The 25,021-nt window shown below is 41.1% G+C and overlaps 1 protein-coding gene across 1 annotated transcript in view; it reads left to right on the top strand.

Annotated features, from left to right (window-relative positions):
- The window catches only part of LOC120549331 (T-lymphoma invasion and metastasis-inducing protein 2-like), a 121,669-nt gene that overhangs the window by 9,874 nt on the left and 86,774 nt on the right, over positions 1 to 25,021 (top strand). Inside the window, exons 3-20 of the mRNA XM_039786177.1 lie at positions 8,898 to 8,942; positions 9,363 to 9,524; positions 9,982 to 10,135; positions 10,278 to 10,405; positions 12,183 to 12,359; positions 12,451 to 12,530; positions 12,660 to 12,780; positions 13,503 to 13,628; positions 13,859 to 13,968; positions 14,882 to 15,075; positions 15,180 to 15,280; positions 16,287 to 16,400; positions 16,602 to 16,758; positions 17,119 to 17,249; positions 19,235 to 19,376; positions 19,474 to 19,521; positions 19,660 to 19,863; positions 20,048 to 21,995. Coding sequence (XP_039642111.1) covers positions 8,898 to 8,942; positions 9,363 to 9,524; positions 9,982 to 10,135; positions 10,278 to 10,405; positions 12,183 to 12,359; positions 12,451 to 12,530; positions 12,660 to 12,780; positions 13,503 to 13,628; positions 13,859 to 13,968; positions 14,882 to 15,075; positions 15,180 to 15,280; positions 16,287 to 16,400; positions 16,602 to 16,758; positions 17,119 to 17,249; positions 19,235 to 19,376; positions 19,474 to 19,521; positions 19,660 to 19,863; positions 20,048 to 21,981 — 4,128 coding nt within the window. The 3' untranslated portion in view covers positions 21,982 to 21,995. The remainder of the gene's footprint in view (positions 1 to 8,897; positions 8,943 to 9,362; positions 9,525 to 9,981; positions 10,136 to 10,277; positions 10,406 to 12,182; positions 12,360 to 12,450; positions 12,531 to 12,659; positions 12,781 to 13,502; positions 13,629 to 13,858; positions 13,969 to 14,881; positions 15,076 to 15,179; positions 15,281 to 16,286; positions 16,401 to 16,601; positions 16,759 to 17,118; positions 17,250 to 19,234; positions 19,377 to 19,473; positions 19,522 to 19,659; positions 19,864 to 20,047; positions 21,996 to 25,021) is intronic.

Raw genomic sequence — 25,021 nt, 5'->3', positions numbered from 1 at the left:
TAAGACATACAGTAAACGAGATCCTCTCGCTGCGAGGACAGCTCTGAGTGTGCTATCAGTAATAGAAAGTGAAGCGATAAACGTAGGGAAAGTGCAAATGACCAGCTGATAATATACCAGAGTCCTTCAAAGTAAATGCTGTTTTTTTTTTTTTAAATGCTGCAAAAACATTTCCTCTAGAGTTTTCTAATTTTATTTTTGTATCATTTTCACCAAATTTAAATATTTAAGATGAATAGCAATGAGTTCCTATATTCTTGAAAAAAGCCCTTAAAAATAATTGTTACTTTTGTCCATAATATAATAGGAACATAAAGGTGCTGCGTTCCCATTGTACATCCCCACAGGTGTTCACCTTTATTTAGGCTGATTAGACCTTTTCTCAGGACCATGTTAGCATGTACAGACTGAATTATTGTCATTTTCCTGGCTCTCCTGTTATGGAGGCACAAATTCTCTTTCACTTTGTGCAGAGTTCAGTCTGATTGTACTTTGACACGCAAAATCGCACACCTCTCCAATGGCCAGCCAGTTTGAGGGGGGCTTGAAGTGGGTTGGGATTTATGTCATTTAGAAAATATTGATAGGCCTTTTTTACAGAGGAAATTTTGTCACGTCACTGTAGGAACAGCATAGGTGTAAATAATGAAATGAATGATGGCTCAGCTCCATTTAGCTGCTACATTTACAGGGACCTGGAGTTGTGCATGCTGGCTCACTTTTATACCAGCACACTTAGGTAGAACAAAGACATTGTTAATGTTATAAGTGACACATTTTCCTACTGTGACAAGTCAAAATGTCCGCTGTAAAAAGAGACCTGTTGTTTTGTCCATGATCATATGACTCAGCTCAGCGACATAGTACAGGGAACAGAGAAAGAGGGATTCTGCATTGAGTGAATGATAGAGGTTAATAACAAAGTTTGTGGTACAAAGTGGTATCATTTCCGACGTGGACTGCTGTAGAGAGCCCACTAGCCAGGCTAGTTCCTGCAATTAATGCCTACAATCCTACTCACGCTGTTCTGTCCACCTGCTTTTCACCACACCATGCAAGTAAATTTAGCAAGTAAAAATCTGTTCCGACTGCACCTTTTGGGACAGAAATATTACATCTTTATTATTATTATTAGTGCATGATGTCTGGTAACATCACATCATTCTCAGCATAGTACCACACACCTTTGGCCAAGGCATATCAACCAGAATAACTTAAAACACCTATGGGGTTTTGGAGGGCCGTTCACAGTTTGGAAAAATAATGTTGAGTTTGTTTAAAATTTTTAAAATGGACATAATGGATTTGAACATGGTTGTCATCTGTATTATGGTCCAATAGACATATATTTTTTGTCACAATATAGCAAGGTTTCATGGCCAAGTCCTTAAAGCCCATCTCAGTTGGAAAAGAAATGTATGTGTAGCCCTCAGAGCCCTTAAGGTGCAGACACACTAGCCCGATAATCGGCCGATTCTGGCGAGGTCAGCGACTTGAGTCTGTTCGGTGTGTTCTGCGCCGTCGTCCGTCCGAGGGGCCGTCAGCCTTTATTTTGGCCGACCTGACATGTTCAGTCGGAGACGGGGTATTTGGGACTCGCCCGGAAATGGCGAGCGGAATGAGCGTGACTAAAGTCTCTCAAAATCTGACAAATCTTTTAAACTGACCTTTGTTGATCTGAAATGAAGACAGATTCAGCAACTGCACGGCCTATTTCTCGCTTAAAATGTTTTCAGAAACACGTTTCAGTGAACTATTTTAGTACAGTATGAGATCGTATTCTGAACAAGCCACCATGGCAGTCTGGCTTTGAATTTCCGGAGAAAACAAACCCATGTGACGCGTTTGTCCAAACAGCTGCCGGTTTTAATTTTTTTGGTCAACAATACAGATTAGCGCCGCCTGCTGTTATGGAGACGTATTACGTCTCGTCTCTTTGGTATGTTCTGTGGCACTTTTTGGACCAACTCCGGGAGACTGATCAGTCCGACTGGCTTTTCTGCCGACGGTTGGCCGTCTGGTTGGTGTGTAACTGCCATTAGACACCTATAGTACACCCACACAGATGTTTTTTACTTATTTTGCCTAATAGTCTCTTCTCAGGACTCTCTTTCTATACACATTCAGAGATCAAGTATTGTTTGAGCTTTTGATGAGGCTACAAAAAGAACTTAGCTTGAGAATGAAGTCAAGTTTTCATTTTTATTGATTATTGTGTAGCAATACTTCTACCAGGCTAACCAAGTAGTTATGTAGAGGGAGGTTTGCCAAGTTGTTTAAACCCAATGTCAGTTTTAAAATCTCTAGTTGTTTAAACTGAAAGCACTGCCTTGGGTAGGCTTTACATTAAAATCACTTTCAGAATTGGGAGAATCCCACTTGGTTGAAGAGGGATCCCACCAGTGCCTGAAGTTATTTGGCCAGCTGTTACCTGTGCTGCTGTCTAGATATTTGTTTTTCTCATCATAATAGTCAAAAATGAAATGTAAAACCAAAAGACTGTATAAGGTAGCCTGTCTTTCTAATGATAAAAACGTTGCTGAATGTGCTAATTTTCATAATAATTTGTTGAATATACTTCAAAATAAAGCCCAGTTCAGACCAAAGATTCGCGAGTTGAAACTTGCAACTTCAACAACGAGACGATGTGCAGCGTTGTGAAACCTGCCAGTTCACACCAATGCAACGAGACAATGTATCCTCTCCATAGCAATGCCTCTTTGTACTTCCGTTCTAACTTCAGACTTTTAGGCTTTTTTTGTAGCTAGATATATCATTTGTTTCATGTAAATATGAATGTGGATAACGTTAGTGATATTGAGATGAAACGGCGAAAAACAAGTTTTATTTTTCTGATTCACAGCTTTGTTTTAACACCGCTGAGCGCTCTCTCTCTATCTCACTTGACCATATGACGTTACCGTGCTTTCGGGCGGTCGTTGAAACTCTCGCCATTTCGACCAGCATTTGTAACATAAGAAATAAAATGCATTATGGATATTTTTATTTCTATAGTTTATAGCTGACTCTACCAGCGGACTTCTCTATTGGCTGTTGAAACTGGTGATGTACCTTACTTTCTAAAACCAGCCTCTGTGACTTGACCAGCTGGGTCGCAGCAAAACCGTCAGCTGGCTTGAGTCGAGCTGAGAAGGGCCGGTTCAGACCGCTGCAACTTGTCCCTGCAACGTTCTAAAACCGTTTCTCTTTGGTCTGAACTGCGCTTAAGGAGTACATATTGCAAAGTTCTTATCCTTTGCTCAATCAGGCTCTGCAATATGCTAGATCACTTGCCCACAGACAGGTCCACACTGCAGCAACTGGTGTATGAGCATGTGTTTTTATTGTGTAAGAGAGGCATGCCTGTGCCCAGTAGGGTACAGTAAGTTTTTATTTATTTTTTATTTTTTTTTTTTTTTAAATCTCGGAATCTCACAGATTTCATTTCAAAACATGATTTTTGATTTCCATTTCTTTTTTCACTGTATGACCATATTTACAATAACATTATTATCAATATATCATCGAAGCTTTGTGATCCTGATACGGTGGGATACAAAAAATTCAGTGAAAGAAATTAGGCTTTTCCTGACATAAATTTTTATATTTGGACTCTAAATAAAGTCTACTAAATAACTAAATAAAGTCAGTGCAGCTGTCATCTTAAAAAAAATAAATAAATAACTGCCTGTTTCTTCATCAATCACCACTTTTCTCAATATATAATCTACATTGTGACTCAGTGCTTTTACATGCACTAACTGTATTATTTAAGAATTTATTAAAACTCATAATTTTCAGAATAAAAGACTTTAATTTGAGTTATTTTTATTTCATTATAGATTATTTTTCTTCTTCAAAATTAGGGGTGCAACGACACATCGATCTGGATCGATATATTGATTCTAGAGCAGTGATCCAACATAATAGATACGAAGTGTAAATATCGATAAATATAATCTTTTAAGATGCGCCTTTATTTTGAAATTCCCACTTTATACTTATTCTTTTTATGTCTGGAAGAGCTCAGCAATAAAATTATCAAATCATATTTTTGTTGCTTTTTGTGAGTTGATAAATGTAACTTTATTGTGTTAAATGAGCATATCGTCTCATATTGATTGACTTTGTGATATCAGCAAATAATTATATTGTATCATGATCAAACTTATTTAATTTACTCCCCTATGTAAAATGCTCTCTGTCAAAGTGTTTGTTATGAAGTTTTTTTCATTGTCATTTTGCCCAATATTCTATATCACATTTTAATTTATAATGTGGGCTTTTCATGACTGTGGTGTTGTCAGCAGTCGCCTCCTTACCTTTAAGCCAATTTCATGCACCCTGTCTGTAAATACACACAGTACACAGACACAGCAACTTGCCCCTGCTTTTATTTAGCTAAACATGGGTGTACATTCTACCTACCTAGTGGGCTAATTATCAGAGATGGGATGTGAGCTAGGCTTGGCCAGTATATATCTTTTTATATCTTCTAAACATTTTACAGGTGTATACGGTATATGACGGTATTTGTGCTGGCCCATACTAATCCTGTAAAGTCATACCCAAAAGAAAGAGTCACAACTTAGTGAAGTGCAAAGAGACAACTGGTCTTCCTCTGGTCTTCAGTTCAAACAGGACGTTAGGTCTTTATACCCCCATCAGAGTTGGACCGATGGTTGACAGCCATCGTGATGTCACAGCATACATAGTAATCATAGTTAAGCTGTTTGCCTGTAAATATTGGTCAGTGTTAAATACAATATTGTAATTGACTTACTGGGACTACTGATTAGGGTTGGGTATCGTTTATTTTTTTTTCTTCCCGATACCGGTGCTAAAACGATATTTTTTTTTTTTTAAACGGTGCCGGTGCCAGAACACACACATATATATATATATATATATATATATATATATATATATTCTAATTATAAAAAAAGGAGCACATAACGACAGACTGTTTGTTTATTGCTAAGGCCATATGGTTAAAATTAAATGACGGAATAGGGAAATACAGTCACACTTTACACCGCTTAATGTAAACTGTCAGCATTTTAACCATTGTGTTTAATCCAGCTACTAGCTAACGGTAACATAGCGTCCCGTGCAGCGATGCTTCGGCTTTCTTCTCGTTACTACTGTTTACGTCGGAACCAGTGCCCTGTTGACACTGCGTTTTGGTACCTAACCCTACTACTGATACACTTTGTGTTGATGGGTTTACTTTATACTTTCTAAGGCTCATTTTGCTTATGTTGTCATTGAGTTGGGTTCTTTAAAGTATATTGGTCTCAGTCTCAGATCTTTTTAGTGACAACATTTCAGGCTTTTGCTTTTCCAGCAAGTTGGCAGCTGATACTTTCATTCCAAATATTATTTTGTCAATAGTGTTTTCACACAAATCAGTTTCTCACTGTTAATGTTCACTACAAGCCTTAATATAGACACAGCTGTCTCTGACTTAAATGGCATAGCAAGTGAGATGTTTCTATGGTTTCTAGGCTGGATTACGTTTTTTTTTTGTAAATATAATGCAAATAAATTAAAACAAATATTAACTACAACATAGTCTGAAGGGTGGGGCAAGTGTTATTGGCTATATAAACACCAGTTTCTTTTTGATTTTATGAGTGGTGCATTGCAATTCCTGAACCTTGGCAATGCATTTGTTTGAGCTAATCTGCTGTCCTTGAGTGTTATCATTACCATTTCCAATTCCTTCAGCTAAAGAGATCTGTGCAAGGGGTTTTAGATGTGTTTATATGGAATTTATTTCACAATGGTAGAGGGCTGTGTGACGATAACCGCATGTACCATGATACCCCTGTAAGAGAGAACCCATACCGTCAAAGACCTACAATGGCATTGATTGGAAAAATGGTTTCCTTTGAACTGACTGAAAACACATTTTTACAAATGCTTTTTTGTTTGTGAATGGCATGTGTAATTTTACTCACTAATGTAATATATAGAGCCAGACCGATATATCGGCAGGCCGATATTAGGCATTTTCCAAACTATCGTATTGGCACTTAAAATGGCCGATAAATTAATATTTAAGAAATGTAATAAAAACGGACGAAACACCCTGCAACCATGTTATGAGTGTTGGCTTTGCATAGTTTGTCCACCAGAGGGTGCTCTACAACGTCCTTTTCTTTAAAAAAAAACTTAAGTTTCATATCTTAGGTTTGTATTTTTATACATTTTATTTATCAGAACTTTAATATATTTTGATGTTCCTCTGTTCTGTTGTGACAATAAAACAAACAAGTTTATTTTTTAAACTGCATTATCATATTATTTTAGTGAGGACTCATAAATAACTACAAATAACTAATGTTAGGGAAATCTGTTTATATTTTAGGCTTTGCAGTTTGACAGTTGGAATGTGTTTGTAACAATATGATACAGAGCTACCTCTTAAATAGTGAGCTTTGATTTTGAAGGTAATACCTCACCTATATGTGATCCTAGGCATACATAATATGTTGCAAGCATGCCTGCAGTTCCTTGAGACTTTTCATCTGTGGTATTTGAACTTTATTTACTTTAAAAGACCATCTTCCTCTATATGGTTCCTGTGATAAAGAACCATAAAATCTGTCTATTTTGTTTCCTGTACTTTAACTCCATCTACTGGCTGATTGTAAATCTCAAGCTTTTAATTAAAAGATGTTGCCACAGCATTCAACATCAATGGGTGTGGCTAAAGACACATTGTTTTATTTGTTTAAATCCAAATGTGTAGTGCTCCAGCCATCTGAGTCAAAGTCCTTAAAGTAAAAAAAAAAATACTGTTATAAGAAGAGGGTAAATATGCAATCTTTTATTTGTGCATATTAATATAAAGTGCATATTAATATAAAGCTTTAGCAAAGACTTTTCACAGAGATGCATTCCAAGTATCAAGCAGGCTAAATATCTGGACCTGTCAGGCAGTCCCAAGAGCCAATGGGAGCGCAAGACATGGGTGTAGGGGAAACCTGGGGGAGGTGTCGTCTGTAACAATAGGGACTTTTCTGTATTTGTTGCTTTTGCAACACGGACCAAAGTTGTTTTTTCACCTAGAGCAAACAGGCTGTAAGTAGTGTTGACATGTTGACACTTCTTGTGTGTTTTCATGATCAAACATAGTTTGGAGACCAGATGTACACATTAGGGATTCCTCCTTGTAAAAGATTTTATATTTATATAAATATATAAATAATAATATAAATAATATTTATATTTTGTAGTGTGTGACCCCCTGTTGCCGGTCAGTTGTGTAGTGTGAAAACCGCAACAACTTTAAGACTCCCGATGACAAGACAGAAAGTTGTGTAGTGTGAACTTAGCTTAACTGGTCAAATGGTCTTAGCTTTCACAGAGTCACAAGAGCTCAGCATAGCTATTTAGTTTATGTATTTTTTTCCCCAAATGTAAGCTTCTTAGTTAGATGAAAACTGTTTGAACAAACCTTTTAAAGGCCAAATATTTGTAGCAGAGGTACGGACAATTGCATCTGTGCACAGTAGCCAAGGTGGCGCTTTTGCAAGGCAAACAATGGCTTAAGCTGACACAAAGTGATTCTACTGCTGACCATGTGTAGACATGGAGTTATGGAGATCACCTACTGACTAGGACTGTCTGTGATTGTCATTATTATATGTATCTGTCCACAGTACATAGTAGGAATATACATTTCCTGACATTGACGGACCTTTTTATAGACGTTGGCTGTGCAGGCAAAAATGTGTTGAGCCGTGTCTTTTAGTAGTAAACAAGGCACAGCAGTGACATTTCAGTGTAGTAGGCACCTAAATAAACCATATCCAAATTCATATGAACTACATAAATGTTTTTTTTTTTTTTTTGCATGCTTAAAAATGATCTAATTCTGATTTTAAAAAAAATTCATTTTCCTGCCTTTCTCCCTGCTGTTCTTGTGGAGTTTCAATTCAACAGAGTTTTACCCCACACATGGGGAAATTTCAAGATCTGCCCCTCCACAATATTTTTTAGAAATAGCCTAGTATTACTACTGTTTTTGTAATTGTGTTTTTCACATATTTTTCAGCTGTGAATCACTTGTTGACCAATGCAGAGAAATGCACTTCTGGTGTTAACGGCCAGGCTTCTGCTCGCGCAGGAATTGACATATCGCAGCGCTTCCAAATCCTGTGTTAACCCTGCGTCAAAGCCTACAGTTAAATCAGCAAGACAAAACATGAATCCAACTCCAAATAAACGCATCCGTTTTTAAAAAAATATATAGTTTTTTCTTTAAGATATGTTCCTTTACATTGCAAATAGAGTGGAAAAGAAATAGAATCCTGTTTTGAGTGGAGTATCATTTAATTTTGTAATACTATGATATAATACTGTCACCGCAAAGAAAACAAAAACAATATTGTGATATAAATTTTAGGTCATATCGTCCACCCCTATAATGGCCCTACGACTAAAGAGTACATTCACTGAATGTAGCAGGGCTGTTGACTGAACAACCTAATGAAAGTGATCTTTTGTGTCAGACGTTTTGGTCTTTTTAGATGTGTTTTGATTAAATGGAGATACTTTTACCTTTCTTACATAAACACAGGTGGATGCTGAATGTTTGTTAAATATCTGGCTACAATGATCAGAAGAAAGGTCTTGCTGGAACAAGCCTCACTTAGCAGACTAGTTTTCTTATTCATATCTTGAGGAATGTCCTTGAGACACTTTAATAAGGCCACCACTACCAATGTTGCATCTTTCTGTTACACCCTCCAAAATTGACAATTTTGCTTTAGCATTGATGATATGTCCTTTGGCAGCCTTTCTAAATCACAGCTAATTTTACATTTCTTAAAGTTCATAAAACTGCCATCACTGAAAATGTTTCCTTTCCTTTGCTTCTCTTTCAGTTCTACAAGCATGTTGTCCAGAGTGTGGAGAAGTTTGTTCAAAAGGTGAGTCATATTTTAAATAGAGGATTGTCAGCCAAGTGCAATAAGATTTTGGAGTTAAAACACACTCAATGTACAAACTCTTTCAGGACATTTCATTAAGTATGATGATGAGGTGAATTCAGTCAAAAGTTAGATTTCCCTAAACCAGTCACAAAGGGCACGTAGATAAAGGCAGGAAGATGATCCTGATAGTTTATATATTCAATATAAAGGCAGTGTTCACACTTTTGCAGATAATTTTTTCTGACAATATCAGTTTCCCAAATTGCTTGTGATTTACTTGAAGTGTAGAGCACGGTAAATAGGTACATTTATCACTTAAGTAATGCATAAAAGGCTAGACAGTAATTTCATATTTGATGATTGTTTCACTGTTATTAAAATGTCCTAACACCAGCTGTCTTGTTTCTGTATCGACAGTGCAAACCCGAATACAAGGTCCCTGGGCTGTACGTCATCGACTCAATTGTCAGACAGTCGCGGCACCAGTTTGGCACGGAGAAGGATGTTTTTGCCCCACGCTTCAGCAAGAATATCATCGCGACGTTCCAGCACCTCTACCGCTGCCCTTCAGATGATAAGGTCAGACAGTTTTTAATAGGTTTTGTGTTCCTCTCTGTGGCTGGTCATGGTTTCATGAGAGTTGATATTAGACCCCTTGATACATGTCTCAGTTTCACAGGAATGGGGATTGGCAATTTGCTCACTTTATTGCAGTGTTGTGACTGAGTAAGAGAGTGAATTATCACTCAATGTGTGTAGGGCAGTTGTTTTGTCCCATATTATCATGGACAAATATGACAAATTGTTAAAAACTAGTAAATGGCACATGTTAACCTTTTATGACAAAGGAAATATGCAACTCTCTGAAAGCCAAATTGAAGATGTATTAAAAAAAGAAAAGAAAATCATGTTTCTGATAAAGCCTTTGTTTTTGAATAGTGATTTTTGCGCACTTTTTTTAGGCTGCAGCTTTCATAGTGTCTTCACATTTTACTGTTATGTCACAGTTGCTTTTGTCATCTTTATCTGTTTCCAGAGTAAGATAGTGCGAGTCCTGAACCTGTGGCAAAAGAATGCGGTCTTCAAGAGTGACATCATCCAGCCTCTGTTGGACATGGCAGCAGGGATTGCTCCTCCCAGCATCACACCTGTAATGCCCAGTGCTGCTCCAGTCAATAACACTACACCTGGTCAGTCAAAGTAGACACGAGTGGAGTGAAACACACATAACCATACACTCTGATAATGTGGCAAGATAACTTGTTTATCACAACTTTGGGATGTGCTTATTTCATGGTTCATATTACAACACCTCTGTTTCTGCGTGTCCAGGCACTCCAGCTACTCCGGCTACCCCAGCTAACATAGTCCAGGGTCTGCCTGATTGGGCTTCCCAGATTACCAACACAGACACTGTGGCTGCTGTGGCACAGATCCTACAGAGTCCACAGGGACAACAGGTTAGTAAGCATGTCCATCTAGCATCTCAGTTCAATTCAATTTTATTTATAGTGTCAAATCACAACAGGAGTTATCTCGGGACACTTTACAGAGTAGGTCTAGACCACACTCTATAATTTACAAAGACCCCACAATTTCCCACGAGCAAGCATTTGGTGTGAAAGTCCACATGGGATTTGTTTTTGATGCGCTGGGTTTAACCAATCATCATAGTTCTGCACACCACTGAAACAAGCTCTAGCCAATCAAAGGCAAAGTAGGGCCAAGAAACGCGAGTGGGGTATGGTCTCCGTGGTAATGCGGCTAAAAAATTGAGGCAACATTTATCAAACCTAGCGAAGATACAGCTTTAGTTGAGAAAAGAGTAAAATCAAATGGCGCTGAAAATGGATAGAGGAAAAGGGTGGAGATGGGAAGCCGTTCAGGACTTGGTGCCACAAATTAAGATAGATACTGTATACGGCAGTAGATACTGTACGGCAGTAGCAGTAAGAAAGTCATCATTTGATCACATAGCTTCGGTCCGTTCACTCTGTCATATAAGTTTGTAACCGGCAACGACTGCTACCGCTGTGCCTTCAATGACTAACCGTGTTTGTGATGAAAAAAATATGCGTGTGTACATTCATAGCGGAACGTGATATGTAATTCACGATGGCCCAGCCACGGTGTAAAAAGCTATCTGAAGACAAATCTGCCTGGACAAAGCTGTCTGTTTAGAATGAGCATGGCAGTTATTTAAACAAACATGGCCTTGTCCCAGAGTTTAGACGACGTCTATTTGAAAGCTAAAAAATGCAAAGTTTACAATGAATATACATGAAGCAACTCATCTCAATATGGACAAAATCATGAATGTACTTGTTAGCTTTTTTGATGATGACCTGGTCAAAGTAACAACAATATAGCAAGTTTTGCTTCCATAATGATTCACTGTAACATTTTAATATTATTATTGTAATATGTTATCTACATTGACTCTTAATTTAAAATATGGTTGGAAATTGATATAAAACAAAACTTTTTTGTACTTTATAAATTATAAACTTTTATTTATTGTGTAATGTAAAGACTTTGGCTGTTTTGCCAGCCAAATTCACTTTGAGTGCATATTAATGGTTGCATTTGAAGCAGGAAGTTTTACATCCAATCACCGTAATGATGTTAAGACATTACTCAGATGAAACACAGGCAATTTAGTGATATCCCTGAAGTTATGGTCTTGACCGGTCTTGAAATAAAATCCCAAGTCTTCTTTATCCGAGACCGAGATAAGGCAGAGTAAAAATATGGTTGATTCCCAGACGAGACCGCAACCTTTTGAAAAGTGGTTTTGAGACCAAGACCGTTCTCAAGAACTACAACACTGGTTGCCACCCCAATCCAAGAAAAAATGTGAGGCGAGAAAACATAATGATTTTGAAGAATAAGCTCCCCGGAGCTAAGTTGGTAACAAGCATCACTGGGACATGAATGCACACAGATGGAAAGACAGAGGAGAGAGGAGCTCAGTGTGTCAAAGGAAGTCCCTCGGCAATCTAAAACTATAGCAGCATAACTAAGAGCTGGTCCAAGGCAAACCTGAGCCAGCCTCCAAAGGGTTGGTAGATGAATCTGACAACTATTAGGAGAAGCAGAGAAAGGGAGAGGGCAAAACAATTTGGTTATGGATAACCATAATAATCTTAAGAATCTTTATTTCCAGTAAAAACAATACTAGTTTGTGTAGCTGTTGGCGTTAAGCGTGTCACATATATGTATTATCACTCGTTGTAGCTGCAGCAGCTGGTGCAGAGTTTACAAATGCAGCAGCAGAAGCCCCAGCCGTCCCTGCTGCAGGCCTTGGATGCTGGCCTGGTGGTGCAGTTGCAAGCTCTGACAGCTCAACTAACTGCGGCCGCGACTGCCAACAGCCTCAACCCCCTGGAGCAGAGGGTCTCCTCTTTTAATAAGGTAATGTTGAAGTCAGCAACCAATTTTTTTTTTTTTATTCCTTTCTTCATCTGTTGCCTCCTAATGGGATTATGCTGTGTGTTCCTTGCAGAAGCTTCTGGGTCCTTTTGATTTTGGGAATGATTCTGAACGCGGTGAAGAATCCAAAAAGGACTCCTCATCATCTCAACTGTGAGTTCATTGTGCTTTATAATCAGGGTATTATTTCTCCAACACTAAAACTGACTTAATCGTGACCCTGAGTGCTTTCACTGTGTCAAGCACCTTCACCGATTTAATTGAGCTGCTGACTACTTCCAGGCCCATGGTGTCGGAGCCCATCAACAGCTCCATCTTCCATCAGCTGGCTGAGCAGCTGCAACAGCAGAACCTGGAACAGTTTCAGAAGCAGCTTTTAGAGCACCAGCAGCACCAACAGAAGGTAGGTGCACACACACTGTACACACACAGATTACAATTTCTCAAAGAGTTTTTTCAGGACGGATGGAGGTTGATATGGTTTAACAGATACATATTTTGTTAATCATACCAGGTAGTAAATGGACTGCATTTAAGTAGCGCTTTTCTAGTCTTAACAACTACTCAAAGCGCTTTACACACTACAGGCGCCATTCACCCATTCATACACACATTCATACACTGGTAGCCAAAGCTGCCATACCAGGTGCCAACTGCGCATAAGATATACATTCACGCACATTCACACACCGATTGTGCAGCCTTAGGAGCAATTTGGGGTTCAGTGTCTTGCCCCAGGACACTTCGACATGTAGAGAAGGAGCATGACTCGATGAGTTGAACCACCGACCTTCCGATTGGTATACAACTGCTCTACCCCCTAAACCACAGTCGCCCCAAAAATACCTTTAAGTGTCTTTACAAACGAAATAATGTTCGGGTGTGCAAATAGATGACTCAAATCGGATCAACTCGTTTAGTGTTACCTGCGCATCCAGTAGGCTTAGTCTCATTCCGACACCACACTATGTCCCTAACAAACCTTTCAGGCCTGCAATTCAAATGTGAAAATAAAATGGTTGTGTTCTCATCACAGTTATGGATAAATAAGTCTAGACTTGCCAGTGTAGATGCCTTTTTAATAAATGACACATAATAGGTACATTGCTTTTTTTATTCCTCCAGGCAATGAGCATGGAAGGGCAGGACTCAATCTTTGGGCAAGAGAACTCAACTGCTCAGAGCAGCAGCCAGCCACAGCTTCCTGAGCCAGATAACAAGGTGGATGACTCCATGGACAACCAACAGCAGGTATGTATGCCTGGCCAGTGGGCCATTAACAAAACTAGTAAATCATATTGATTTATTCCTTTGTATTATTTATTTACTTCTGTAAATAGAATCAGTGCCTCAAGAAAAAGGGCTGCACTAAGTGTGTTTGTTTAGCTGTAGGTTTAGGTGTGATCATAATGCCTGTCGTTTTCTACCTGACCTTGCATTTCCGTGTAGAAAGGAATTTAAATGACCCTGTCTTTTTTTAGGACATGGATCTAGATGAGGGCCTGGACGGTATGGAGGACGAGATCTTTGAGGCAGAGGAGAAGAAGAATGTAAGCACACGCTCCAGAACACGCTCAAGGTCGCGCTCTAGGTCAGTCCCACTTATTTCTGAAATGTTATTTTGTGACAAAATGTTCTAAACGTGCCTGAAATATTGCTAATATTAATAAGTGTGTGCTGTATAAGTTAAAGAAGCTATGATCTTTTAACCTCGTTAGAAAAGTGCTGACTGCTGCCCTGTGGAAAATACCCAACACATACTGATATTTCCACTCCTTACTATATGTAAAACAGCTTTACTTTCTTACTTCATAAGACTCAAACATAATCACCCGTGTTTCCTCCATTGGCCTAAGAAATAAATGCATTCATACAAGAGCTCAGAGATTCATTCAAGGCCATAATTAACAGAAGGGGGAGACATTTAGTTGGATACCGAATTGCGGACACTAATCCTGGGTGCCCACCTTTAAAACTGTGGTGATTGTATAGATCTTCTGTGCTGCTGGGTTGAAAATGTGCGTGAAGCATTCATGTTTCGCTAAGAAATACACTCAATACCTGTTATTTATTAAATTGCTTCAAAGTCTTCACTATGAATTGTATATGGGTCTGGACCGACATGGATTTAAACTGCAACTTGACTGGTTGGCAAAGGCATACAACCGCAAGGCGATAATTCTTGTTATTCTTCACATTTATAACAGAAAATGATATAGGATTCAGTCTAGTTCAGCCTAAGTGTTTTCAAACTCAAATATCGTGCATGATTGAATTTTCAAATAGAGGATGCAGACTTGCGATTATTTGCCTATACAAGCTTATAATATTAGGTTGCTATAGTCCTTTTAATGTCAAGCACTGGCTAGTAACTCACAGTAGTGCATTAAGAAGTGGACAAATGTTCAATGCAATTCTGAACTTTGAAAACAGGTGTCGATGCTCAAAACATGAAAGTCAGTCTGGAAAGAATTTCTAAAGGTTTTGGTGTTTTCTCTCTGTAGGTCTCCCAAGAGGAGAAGGTCCAGGTCCCGCTCTGGGTCACGGAAACGGAAACACCGTAAGCGATCACGCTCACGCTCCAGAGACCGCAAAAGGAAGTCATCACGATCTTACTCAAGTGAAAGACGCGCCCGAGAGCGAGAGAAGGAGCGGCAGAAGAAAGGACTGCCTCCCATACGATCCAAGACTCTAAGTGGTGAGTGGAAGATATTATGAAAGTCATTGTTTTAAAGAATGTGTTCATAGTTGTTTTCTGTCGGGGCTTTTCTGATGAGTAATACTTTTCCCTTCTATCTGTAGTGTGCAGCACGACTCTGTGGGTGGGCCAGGTGGACAAAAAGGCCACTCAGCAAGACCTCACCAACTTATTTGAAGAGTTTGGTCAGATTGAGTCTATCAATGTAAGAAGACTTCCCTCCCTCTAATTTAGTTACAGCATGTTATCCAGTTCTTTGATCTCCAGAATAAAGAACGCCGACTTTTGGGAATTTAGCTTCATCACTAATTCCCCAGACAAAGTCGATATCCTTTCGTTATGTGTGCAGTAAGAAGTCCGACGTCTCCAGCATTAGCTTAGCCCAGCACAGATCCTGCAGGTAACTGGTTCCAACTAGCCTACTGCTCCGAATTGTGACAGTGACAAAATAACGGCAACATGTTCCTGTTTACATGTTGTGATTTGTAGAGTCACAGCGTGTACAAAAAACAACGTAACATGAGACACAGCCGTCTTCTATCCGTAAAGAAACCGGGAACTATATTCTCAGACAGGCTTGCTGCGAGCATATCACTCCGCCAAAGTACTATATTATTCCGCCTGAGAATATAGTTCCCGGTTTGTTTACGGTTAGAAGATGGCTGTGTCTCATGTTGCGTTGTTTTTTTGTACACGCTGTGACTCTACAAATCACAATATGTAAATAGGAACATGTTGGCGTTATTTTGTCACTTATTCGGAGCAGTAGGATTACTGGAACCATTCACCTGCCTGTTCTGTTATGGGCTGATGCCGCTGGAGACGTCGGACAGCTTTACAGCACGCACGGAGATGAGAAGGGTATGTATCGACTTGTCTTACTCTGGGGGTTACGGTGAATAAGGTAATTCCCAATAAGTCGGCGTGTTCCTTTAAAAGGATATCCTTTGCATGAACTTCAATTTGTCATATAATGGCCTCCGTCTTTTTATTTCTTTGTCATTCCATATCCTACACATTTGTGCCCTCTCCTTTTCTTATTGTGTGTGTGTGTGTGTGTGTGTGTGTGTGTGTGTGTGTGTGTGTGTGTGTGTGTGTGTGTGTGTGTGTGTGTGTGTGTGTGTGTGTGTGTGTGTGTGTGTGTGTGTGTGTGTGTGTGTGTGTGTGTGTGCGTGCGCGCACGCGCGCCTGTCATGTCTTTGTGTTTGCAGATGATCCCTCCCAGAGGCTGTGCATACATTTGTATGGTCCACAGACAGGATGCATACCGTGCCCGCCAGAAGCTCAGCACTGGCTCCTTTAAGATTGGCTCCAAAATCATCAAGGTACACATTACCTTTATAATTTAATTGATTGTATTTCCTTTCTCCTTGTGGTTTCTTCTAATGTAATTTTACATTAACCTCTAATGATGAAACCTCAGAGACGGTTTGCAGGCACATGGATCCTTGTATGCTCTCGGAAATTACTTTGGAAAATGCTGTTACTTGACCTTTTGTGTGTGTTCATGTTTGGTTTCGTTCCAGATTGCATGGGCTCTGAACAAGGGGGTAAAGCAGGAGTACAAGCAGTTTTGGGATGTGGACCTGGGCGTCACCTACATACCTTGGGAGAAGGTGAAGCTGGATGACCTGGATGACTTTGCTGAGGGAGGAATCATTGACCAGGAGACTGTTAATGATGGTGAAAAGAAAAGACATCTGCTTATTAACTGCTTTCAAACTAAAACTATGTCTGTTGACACATTAGCAATGCTTGTTTAGATATAAGTAGGATACGCTGGCAGCTTTGTACATACATGATGAAAACACAACCCAGATATCCAAACACTTGGCTTCTAAGTGGATTTGTTTTCTACCCCATTTTCTCAGTTGTTTTTGTTATGGTAATGCCCCAAATCCTTTAAGAAATCCCACTGGGAACTCTCCATCCTCAATAAAAATGAAAGCAAATATTAAGTTGAAAAAATAAAGCTAAACTCTCCAAACTAAGAATTGGATGATAGTTTATAACTTTGTTTCATCTTAATGTCTGTTTCTGCAGAGTGGGAAGCAGCCAAGAATGCTGAGCCAGCCAAGGAAGTTACAAGTCAGCCAGTAAGCGCTGAGACTACAGCAGCATCAAACACCCAGACTGACAGCTACAACCAGCAGGTCACCATGATGCCTGTACAGGTACTGACAAGGGTCTGTCTCAATCACTGAATAGAATGTGAACAGTACAGTGCACAAAGGGCTCACTGTTTTCATTATTGCGGTTTAATAGATTTTAACCCAGATTTTATGTCCCCACACATTTTTGTATTTGGATGACAATCTTTATTTGCAATAAGTAGGACTATCTTGATCTGTTACCAGAGAGCAGTGAGTTTTTTCAAAGACTGATAGAGGCATGGGCAGCTACTAGGGTTGGGTACCGAACTTGGTGCTTTTTTGGGTACCGACCAAATTACGTTGGTACTACCAAGGACCGATTTACGCAAAATCAAACGGTACCAAATTTAGGTACCTGAAAGCACGTTAAGTGCAAGCCTATCTGTCCTCTCTGCATATTGACAGAGAGCGGAGCTCCGACACACACCCACACGCAGAGGTGCGGACGTTATAAACTTGAGCAAACTACGTCGGCTCTGCAGTTTTGTTGAAGTCACAGTGATGACGGTAAAGCGGTTGCAAGTACGGTTACAGTTTTTCAAAACTTCACTTAGACAGCGTTTGCTGCGATATGATTTTAATGGCGAGACTAAAACGGTCGCGGTGCTGTTGACGTTACACTTCCTCTGAGACAAGCAGGCACAACAATGGTTTCTATGCTCTGGTGACTGACTGACAGGCTGAGGTTGTAAGGCAAGTCAACTTTATTTCTACAGCACCTTTCAGCAACAAGGCAATTCAAAGTGCTTTACATGAAACATTAAGGGCCCTATTTTAACGATCTGAAACGCAAAACGCAAGTAGCTTTTTGGGAAGATCTCGGGCGCTGTTGCTATTATACCGGCGGGATAAATTACTCTTGCGCCCCACTCCATCTCCGTCCACCCGCTCCATCAGGAGCGGGTGGACGGAGATCGGACCAGATCCCGCCGTAGTTCAACATCACGTCTCCTTAAGTCCTCTAATATTTCCTCATTTATGTCATCAACACATCCATGATTCATGGAAATGTTGTGTAAAACACAACAAGCCACAAAGAATGCTGCAACTTTTTGAGGACTGTACTGTAAAGTGCCTCCTGATCTATCCAAACACATGAAGCGCATTTTCAGTAATATTTTTCTTTATAATTATGTATGGTTTGCAAAAATGGGAACTGCTGCGTCGGTTTAGATGAGAGAAACAAAGTGTTTGCGCGTTGTGCACACGCTACATTATGGCCAAGCATGCGCCCCTAAAATAACATCTGAATAACCCGCTACTGACTTTAGACTAGAGCCACTGACTTTAGACCAGGTTTTTCCTGGTCAGTGGCGGAATTGTTTTCTGAAACTGCAAAATAGCACCAGGGAACTATTGCGCCTGAACACGCCTCCTCTTTTCGCTGAACCGCCCCCGGGAGCGCAAATACATTCCCTAATTTACCGACGTGTGTCTGTGGAGGGAAAAGTCTGCTGTGCGTCGGGTGAAAAATAGGAATGATACATGTGTCGGTGTACAAAGGCAATTGCGCTGAGTGCAAGATAGGGCCCTAAAGAGCAGTTGAAAACAGTCATGATGAAAATAAAACCTGCTAAAAAAAGAATAATCTACAAATACAAGAATAAAAGTTACAGTGACTAAGAAATGAATAATTATTCAATTTAATAGGTTGTAGGGACGTGGTTTGGGAGGAGAGAGTGAGGGGTTTTATTTTTGTTTTTAATTTTTGAGTGTAAAATATTCTAAATAAATGGCATAATGTTCTAAGTAAATAGGATAAATAGGTTTGGAATTTTTACAACTGAAATACTTTTTTTTTTTAGTAATTACAGAGGGAAAGTACAGAAAAAAGGTACCGTTGGGTACCAGAACCGAATTTCTGGTACCGGTAAAAATGTGAACGGTACCTAACCCTAGCAGCTGCTGGGACATAGTCAGGAACTCATGTACCATGTTACTTATCCATTACATCATTAACTTATCTATGTTTTGGATGCACACTCTCTCATATCTCTCTCATCCAGCTCCCAGTTGCCCAGGCTGTTCCCAATGCAGTAGGTTTGGTGCCTCCTACCTTCCCTGTCACCATGGGCATACCCCCACCAGGCTACGGACCGCCACCACCCTTCATAAGGGCTGGCTTCAATGCCTCACAGCCTCCGCCAGGTAAATGATGCAAATGGTCATATAAAGAATCATGTAAAGAATATAAATCAGACCTACATAAATTTACAAGCTTACACCAAATATTTTCTGTTGTCAGGTTTTATGCAGGCAGCACAGACAGCAGCCATGGCCTCAGCAGCAGCTTGTGAGTATTTGACATGCTACCCTTATAACTAATACATGCATATAGTTTTAAAAATTGACAATGTGTCCTTTCAAGGCATTTAGTTTGAATGTATTAGCTTGGATTACAGTTGTTGTTTTCTCCTGTACCTACCTATAGCTCTAGTGCAGTCTTCAGTGGTAACCAGCCAAGAAGCTGTCAAGGAATCACCATTCAGTGCTATGATTCCTCCGACCAGCGCTATGCCTGGCGGCTTCATGGCCGGTGTATTCAACCCAGTGGGAATCCAAACTCATCAAGCCAATGAGAAAACATCCCAGTCTGCAGAGAGTATGGATGCTGCTGCAGAGCTTACACTGCAAGGTGAGGCAATGCTAATGTGTTCCTGCATGAAAGAGACTAATACATGTTTTTCTGGTGGACACTTTGATCATATCTTGTAGTGTATTTTCTTTTAGAATGTTTTTATTTGCAGTTATAAAGGTTTATTTGTGTGGAACTGAGAATCATTTAAACTTGTATTTCTGTCATTGTGTTTTGTCCCCAGGCATGCAGAATGCAGTCCGCAGTGGGATGGGTCTCCTTGGTATGCACCCCACAGCTTCGCTCACCCACCAGCTGCATCAGTCTGGTCTGACTGGGCAGAGAATGCCTGGCCTGCTACCTCTGGATGTGCGACCTAACCTCCTGCAACCTGGGGCTGCTGCCCGCTTCCCGCTCCTCATGCAGCAGGGGCCCATCCAGCAGGCTGCTGGCCTCCTTGAGAGTTCCCTCCAGGCTCAAGCCCGTGCCAGGGCTCCCTTCTCTCAGCTGGACCCCTTTAACAGGGTCCCCAACCTTACCAATGAAAATGTATCCAATACAGAAGATAAGTCTCCCTCTGGAGCTGACGAGGGCAAAGACCAGGACTACCGCTTTCCTCCGATGGAAAAGCAGAGCACAGGTCTGCTGAGGACCCCTCCACCAGAGCATAGGGAGCCCCTTGGAGGTGGCGGCGGAGCAGGAGGCGGTGGAGGAGGCAGGCCTCCCTTGCTCCAGACCCCAGGGACTCAGCCAGCCAGAACAAGCCTAGTGGGACGTCTGCAGGCTCTTGCGGGATTCACTCCTGACAGCCGCTGGAACCAGACCAGAGGGGACTTTGATGAACGAGATACCATGCGAGGAGGCCTACAGGCCCCAGGCGGTCCAAAAAGCTTCCAGGAGGAGCGGCCCACACCTGGCCAGAACTTCCCCAACCGCTTTGAGAGCCGTCCTGGGACAGCAGCAGGAGGAGGAGCAGCAGCAGCAGCAGCTGGAGTTTCGGGCAATACTGGAGCTGTTGGGGGCCCACAAGCCTGGAACCGAAGTGGTGGTGCCGCAGCCCCCTTTGACAGCGAACTACATCAAGACTTAGATGAGCGAAGACGCCCATGGGACAGGCAAAGAGACAGAGATGAAAGAGATTTTGACTTCAGGAGGGAGATGAATGGCAACCGCCACAGCCGAGAGAGAGAGCGGGAACGCGAGAGGGAGAGAGACAGGGAGCGAGGTAGAGACCGCCCCAGAGAGCATGAACGCGACCGAGACCGCGACAAAGAGAGAGACCGCGAGAGGGAACGTGAACGTGGGAGCTGGACACCTCTTCTCCCTCTGCCTACACCTTTGCTTCCAACTCCACCTCTTAATCCCAATCTGGCCCTGAACCACGGCAAACTGCTTGCACCACTCAAATTGAACCCCCAGATTCACCCACGTTTCCAGTCCCCACTCCTGCCTCAAACTCAGGCCAAGCCCTCTCTCTTGGGTCTGAATCAGCCACTGCCTCAGGTTCAGAAGTCTCCACCTCAACCACAGAGCGAGGCAGCTGTGCCCGATCCCCAGTCAGAAACCCCAGCTCTGTCTGAGACACCTCAGGCACAGTCACCACCCTCAGCCCAATCACCTGACCTGTCATCTGACAACAATGGTCAGAGCTCGTTGAATGAGGCTCCCACCCAGGCTGGGTCGTCCCCACAACCTGAGACCCCTCCACAAACAGAATCGCCATCTCAGTCCCCAGCCCAGTCCCCCTCCAACACCACTGCTTCTCCGGACACTGAGGCCCCAAACCAAGCCTCACCACTGGTTAAGGCCTTATCCCAGGACTCACCTGTGGCCTTCACACAAGCTGACAGCCCCCCTGAAGAGACTCCCTCTCTGGAGGAGCAGGAAAGCCCACAGAAGGATGAGGAAGAGTCACTAGAGAGCGCCTCCTCACCCCAACCCCAGTGGGTCAATGGATCTGGGATGGACAATAGCACTATGGCCGAATCTACACCCGAGGCCTCTCCTGAGCTCTCTCCTGAGCCCACTGAAGAGCCCTCTCCCGATTCTGTGCTCCCTGAAAGTGAACCGGAGCAGCTTGCTTCTCCTGAGGACGTAGACAATGAACAGAGTGAGCCCATGGAGGAAGCTGCGAGTCAGCCAGTGGTAGACACTGTCACAGACACTGAGGGGACATAATCATCACTCAGTAGGTAAAAGATCATTTTGTAAAGTTGTCTCTTCTTATCTGTACTCATTTCAGCAAACCACCACCACATGGGACATGGCGAATACTGACTCACATCAGTTATTGTCTTATAACCAATAACAAATGATTTTATCTCATGATTTTATCTCTCACCAATACCAGTGTACTTAAATAGAAGGCTCGATAGCTGATTTATTGATAGACAATTTTTTTTGTGTTTTTATTTCCTTTTTTAAGTTGTAATTGTAATGCCACCCCACCCATTTTAATTAATCTAAGCTTGGCGAATTTTATTGAATTGCCTACCAAAATGTTTCAATTGTATATGGGGAAAATGCGCTTTGACCTTCCTATGGAAGAGAGTAAAACATCCTGGCTGTTCAACAATGGATTGAATACAGTTACACACAATACTTGAAAAAGGCAGTTGCTGGCCCCATTTCTGTCTCCTCTTCTTTTTAAATGCTGCTGCAAAGTTTTCAGTAAATGCTTTTCTGGTGTCCTACAATGCTTTCTGTTTCTACGCAGAAAAAATAGCCTGCATACAGTGAGACCAGTACAGCTGCTCATAATTGGGGGAAAAAAAGGAACATTTTTTTTAAATGAAAACATGAAAATGTTGTATCCCCAAAATAAATGTCTGTAATTTGTTTCCAATTATACAGTGAACACAAACATAAAATAACATGCCAAGGGGGAAGAAAAAGAACGGGGATGTTTTCATGTTGGGTGCATATTGTTTTAGTTTGAAATAAACATGCTTTGTCTGTTTAAAAAAAACAACACATGCTTTAGGACTGTTTTCTGACCCAGGACCAGGGGAAACTAAGACCGCTTTACAGACTCGTAAACATTGTGTGCTGTCACTTCAGTCGATTTGATGTTCTCGTAACTCAAGTTGCTGCTATACCATCCATCCACAGAGCACTTTGTTGGATGCAACCGTGGAACTTGTAGTTTTTAGTTTCTGATGACTTCAGCCTGTACGTTTCCCTAAGCTTTTGCTGGGTGACTGTTGAGGATGGGATTGTGCCTTTTTGAATGGATTTGTCGTTCATGATGCTACCCAACACTACTGTGTGATGTACACCAGACTGTGCGTGCAACTCAGTTTCAGACAGCTCTATGAACACAATGCTACCTGCACAGAATTGACTGGCCTACCGTTTGAATGGTAGCTGGTTGGGGTGTAACGGCACACACAATTCACGGTTCGGTATGTACCTTGTTTTTGGGGTCATGGTTCCGTATGTTTTGGTACAACAAGGGAAAACAAAAGCAATGCATTAAATAATTTTATTTTTTTTCTTCATTTATTTTAAAAAGTATTGTCATTCAACAGTGGCTCATTAAGGCATTCAAATACTGCCATTTTGTCAATGAGAAAATATAAATAACTAAAATAAATGATGAATCATGAATGCTATAATGCTCCATAAGACTCTGACCTGTGAACTGGTCTGCCTCTTGTGCTTGTTTACAGGCACAACAGACTTCCTACAATGCACACTTGAAGGCACATTTTTGGCACCATATGCTTAATCCGCTATTCTCTATGACCGAATACAGTCTCATATTGGCAGCAATAAACACTCCATAGCGTTAGTTATTACATTGGCACAGTCCAAATCGGCAGTGGGGGGGTTGTCTGAGAGTTTTTGTCTCGTTCCGCTAATCAACACACTGATGATGCTGTCGTAAATGAAATGTTTGAAGTGTATCCACAGACATAGCCGACATCGGCAAAGAGTTTAAATGAGTTTAAAACAAATCAATCTCCATTGAGCTCGATTATCCCAGCTAAGTGGGCTAAGCTGACTAGCATGCTACAGCTTATAGACAGCAACTGGTGCACTGCCAAAACTTTCCAGGTAAAATTTGCGCTCCACAATTTCTGTTCCGCATGTGCGAGTAGTAGACATAAATAGTGTTTGGGTCACAAGACTTACTGAACCAATGTTGCATACCGAACCGATCGTTTGGGACGAATACACGTACCGTTACAGCCCTAGTAGCTGGCCGGTTTGTACAGCACTCAGAGAACAAGTCTATATACTCCATCGTTCTGTGCATGCTGGCCTAGAGCCATGTTTTAACCTTCTTGTCTCCCTTTTGTCATTTCATACTTGTAGTGGTTTTCTGTTGAGACATACTACTAGAAACCCATAGTCTTCTGTTCTCTCAGACCAAATGTCTACTACAGGAGTTGTGATGTTGAATAAAAGTTGAAGGTGCATCAGATTTTTACCCTTCTTATTGTCATGAATCCTGACTCAGGCCGATCAGATGACTTCTTGCAAACACCAACACTGCAGCTTCAAACTGAGATAATAGACCCAATAGATGTTAGTAATTTGGACCAATGAAAATGTAAAGAGATTATGGGACATGCATATCTAGTATACCAGGTTGTGTATTGAGATAACCATCACATATCCTTATTTCTGTTTCTAAGAATATAAACCATCTACTGTAGGCACTGATTTTTTTTTTTAGATACTTTTACGGTTCACGTACTTTTAGACAAGCATAGGCCAGCATTAGAAAAAACCTCTTGAGAGAAGCTCCCATTAGACCTAAGATGCTGAACAAAGGTCTGTTTCACTGTCAAAACACAGCAATGTGCTATATTCCACACCTAATAATAAAGGTGTAGATGATTACCAAAACCCCTCCATCTAAAACAGTCAACTAATCTGCTGAATCCAAGCACAGGGCACACAAAAAAAAAATCCTATTAAGTGGCCATCTGGCACTTACCTCAACAGAACAAAAGGGTAAGGAGGGAATATACAAATTGGGGAGATGTGGAGGAAGTAGAAAATGCTGGCCGCCCCTTCCCCACCCAGCACTGTCGGCCCCGGCTGCTACAGCTGGAGGAAGTGCTTACACAGCACATGCTAGCAGCAGGCGCTTCTCTATACTCATTTATGGCCAGGCTAGTGTCAGAAAACACAAGCTAGAGGATTTATTTAAATCGTCACCTAGATCATGATCTCTACTGATGCAGTTTCAGCATTTTTTATTTGT

The sequence above is a fragment of the Perca fluviatilis genome, chromosome 20, assembly GCF_010015445.1.
Source record: "Perca fluviatilis chromosome 20, GENO_Pfluv_1.0, whole genome shotgun sequence".
Taxonomy (NCBI): Eukaryota; Metazoa; Chordata; class Actinopteri; order Perciformes; family Percidae; genus Perca; species Perca fluviatilis.
The sequence above is the reverse complement of the archived record's forward strand: the minus strand, read 5'-3'. Positions and strand labels throughout refer to the sequence as shown.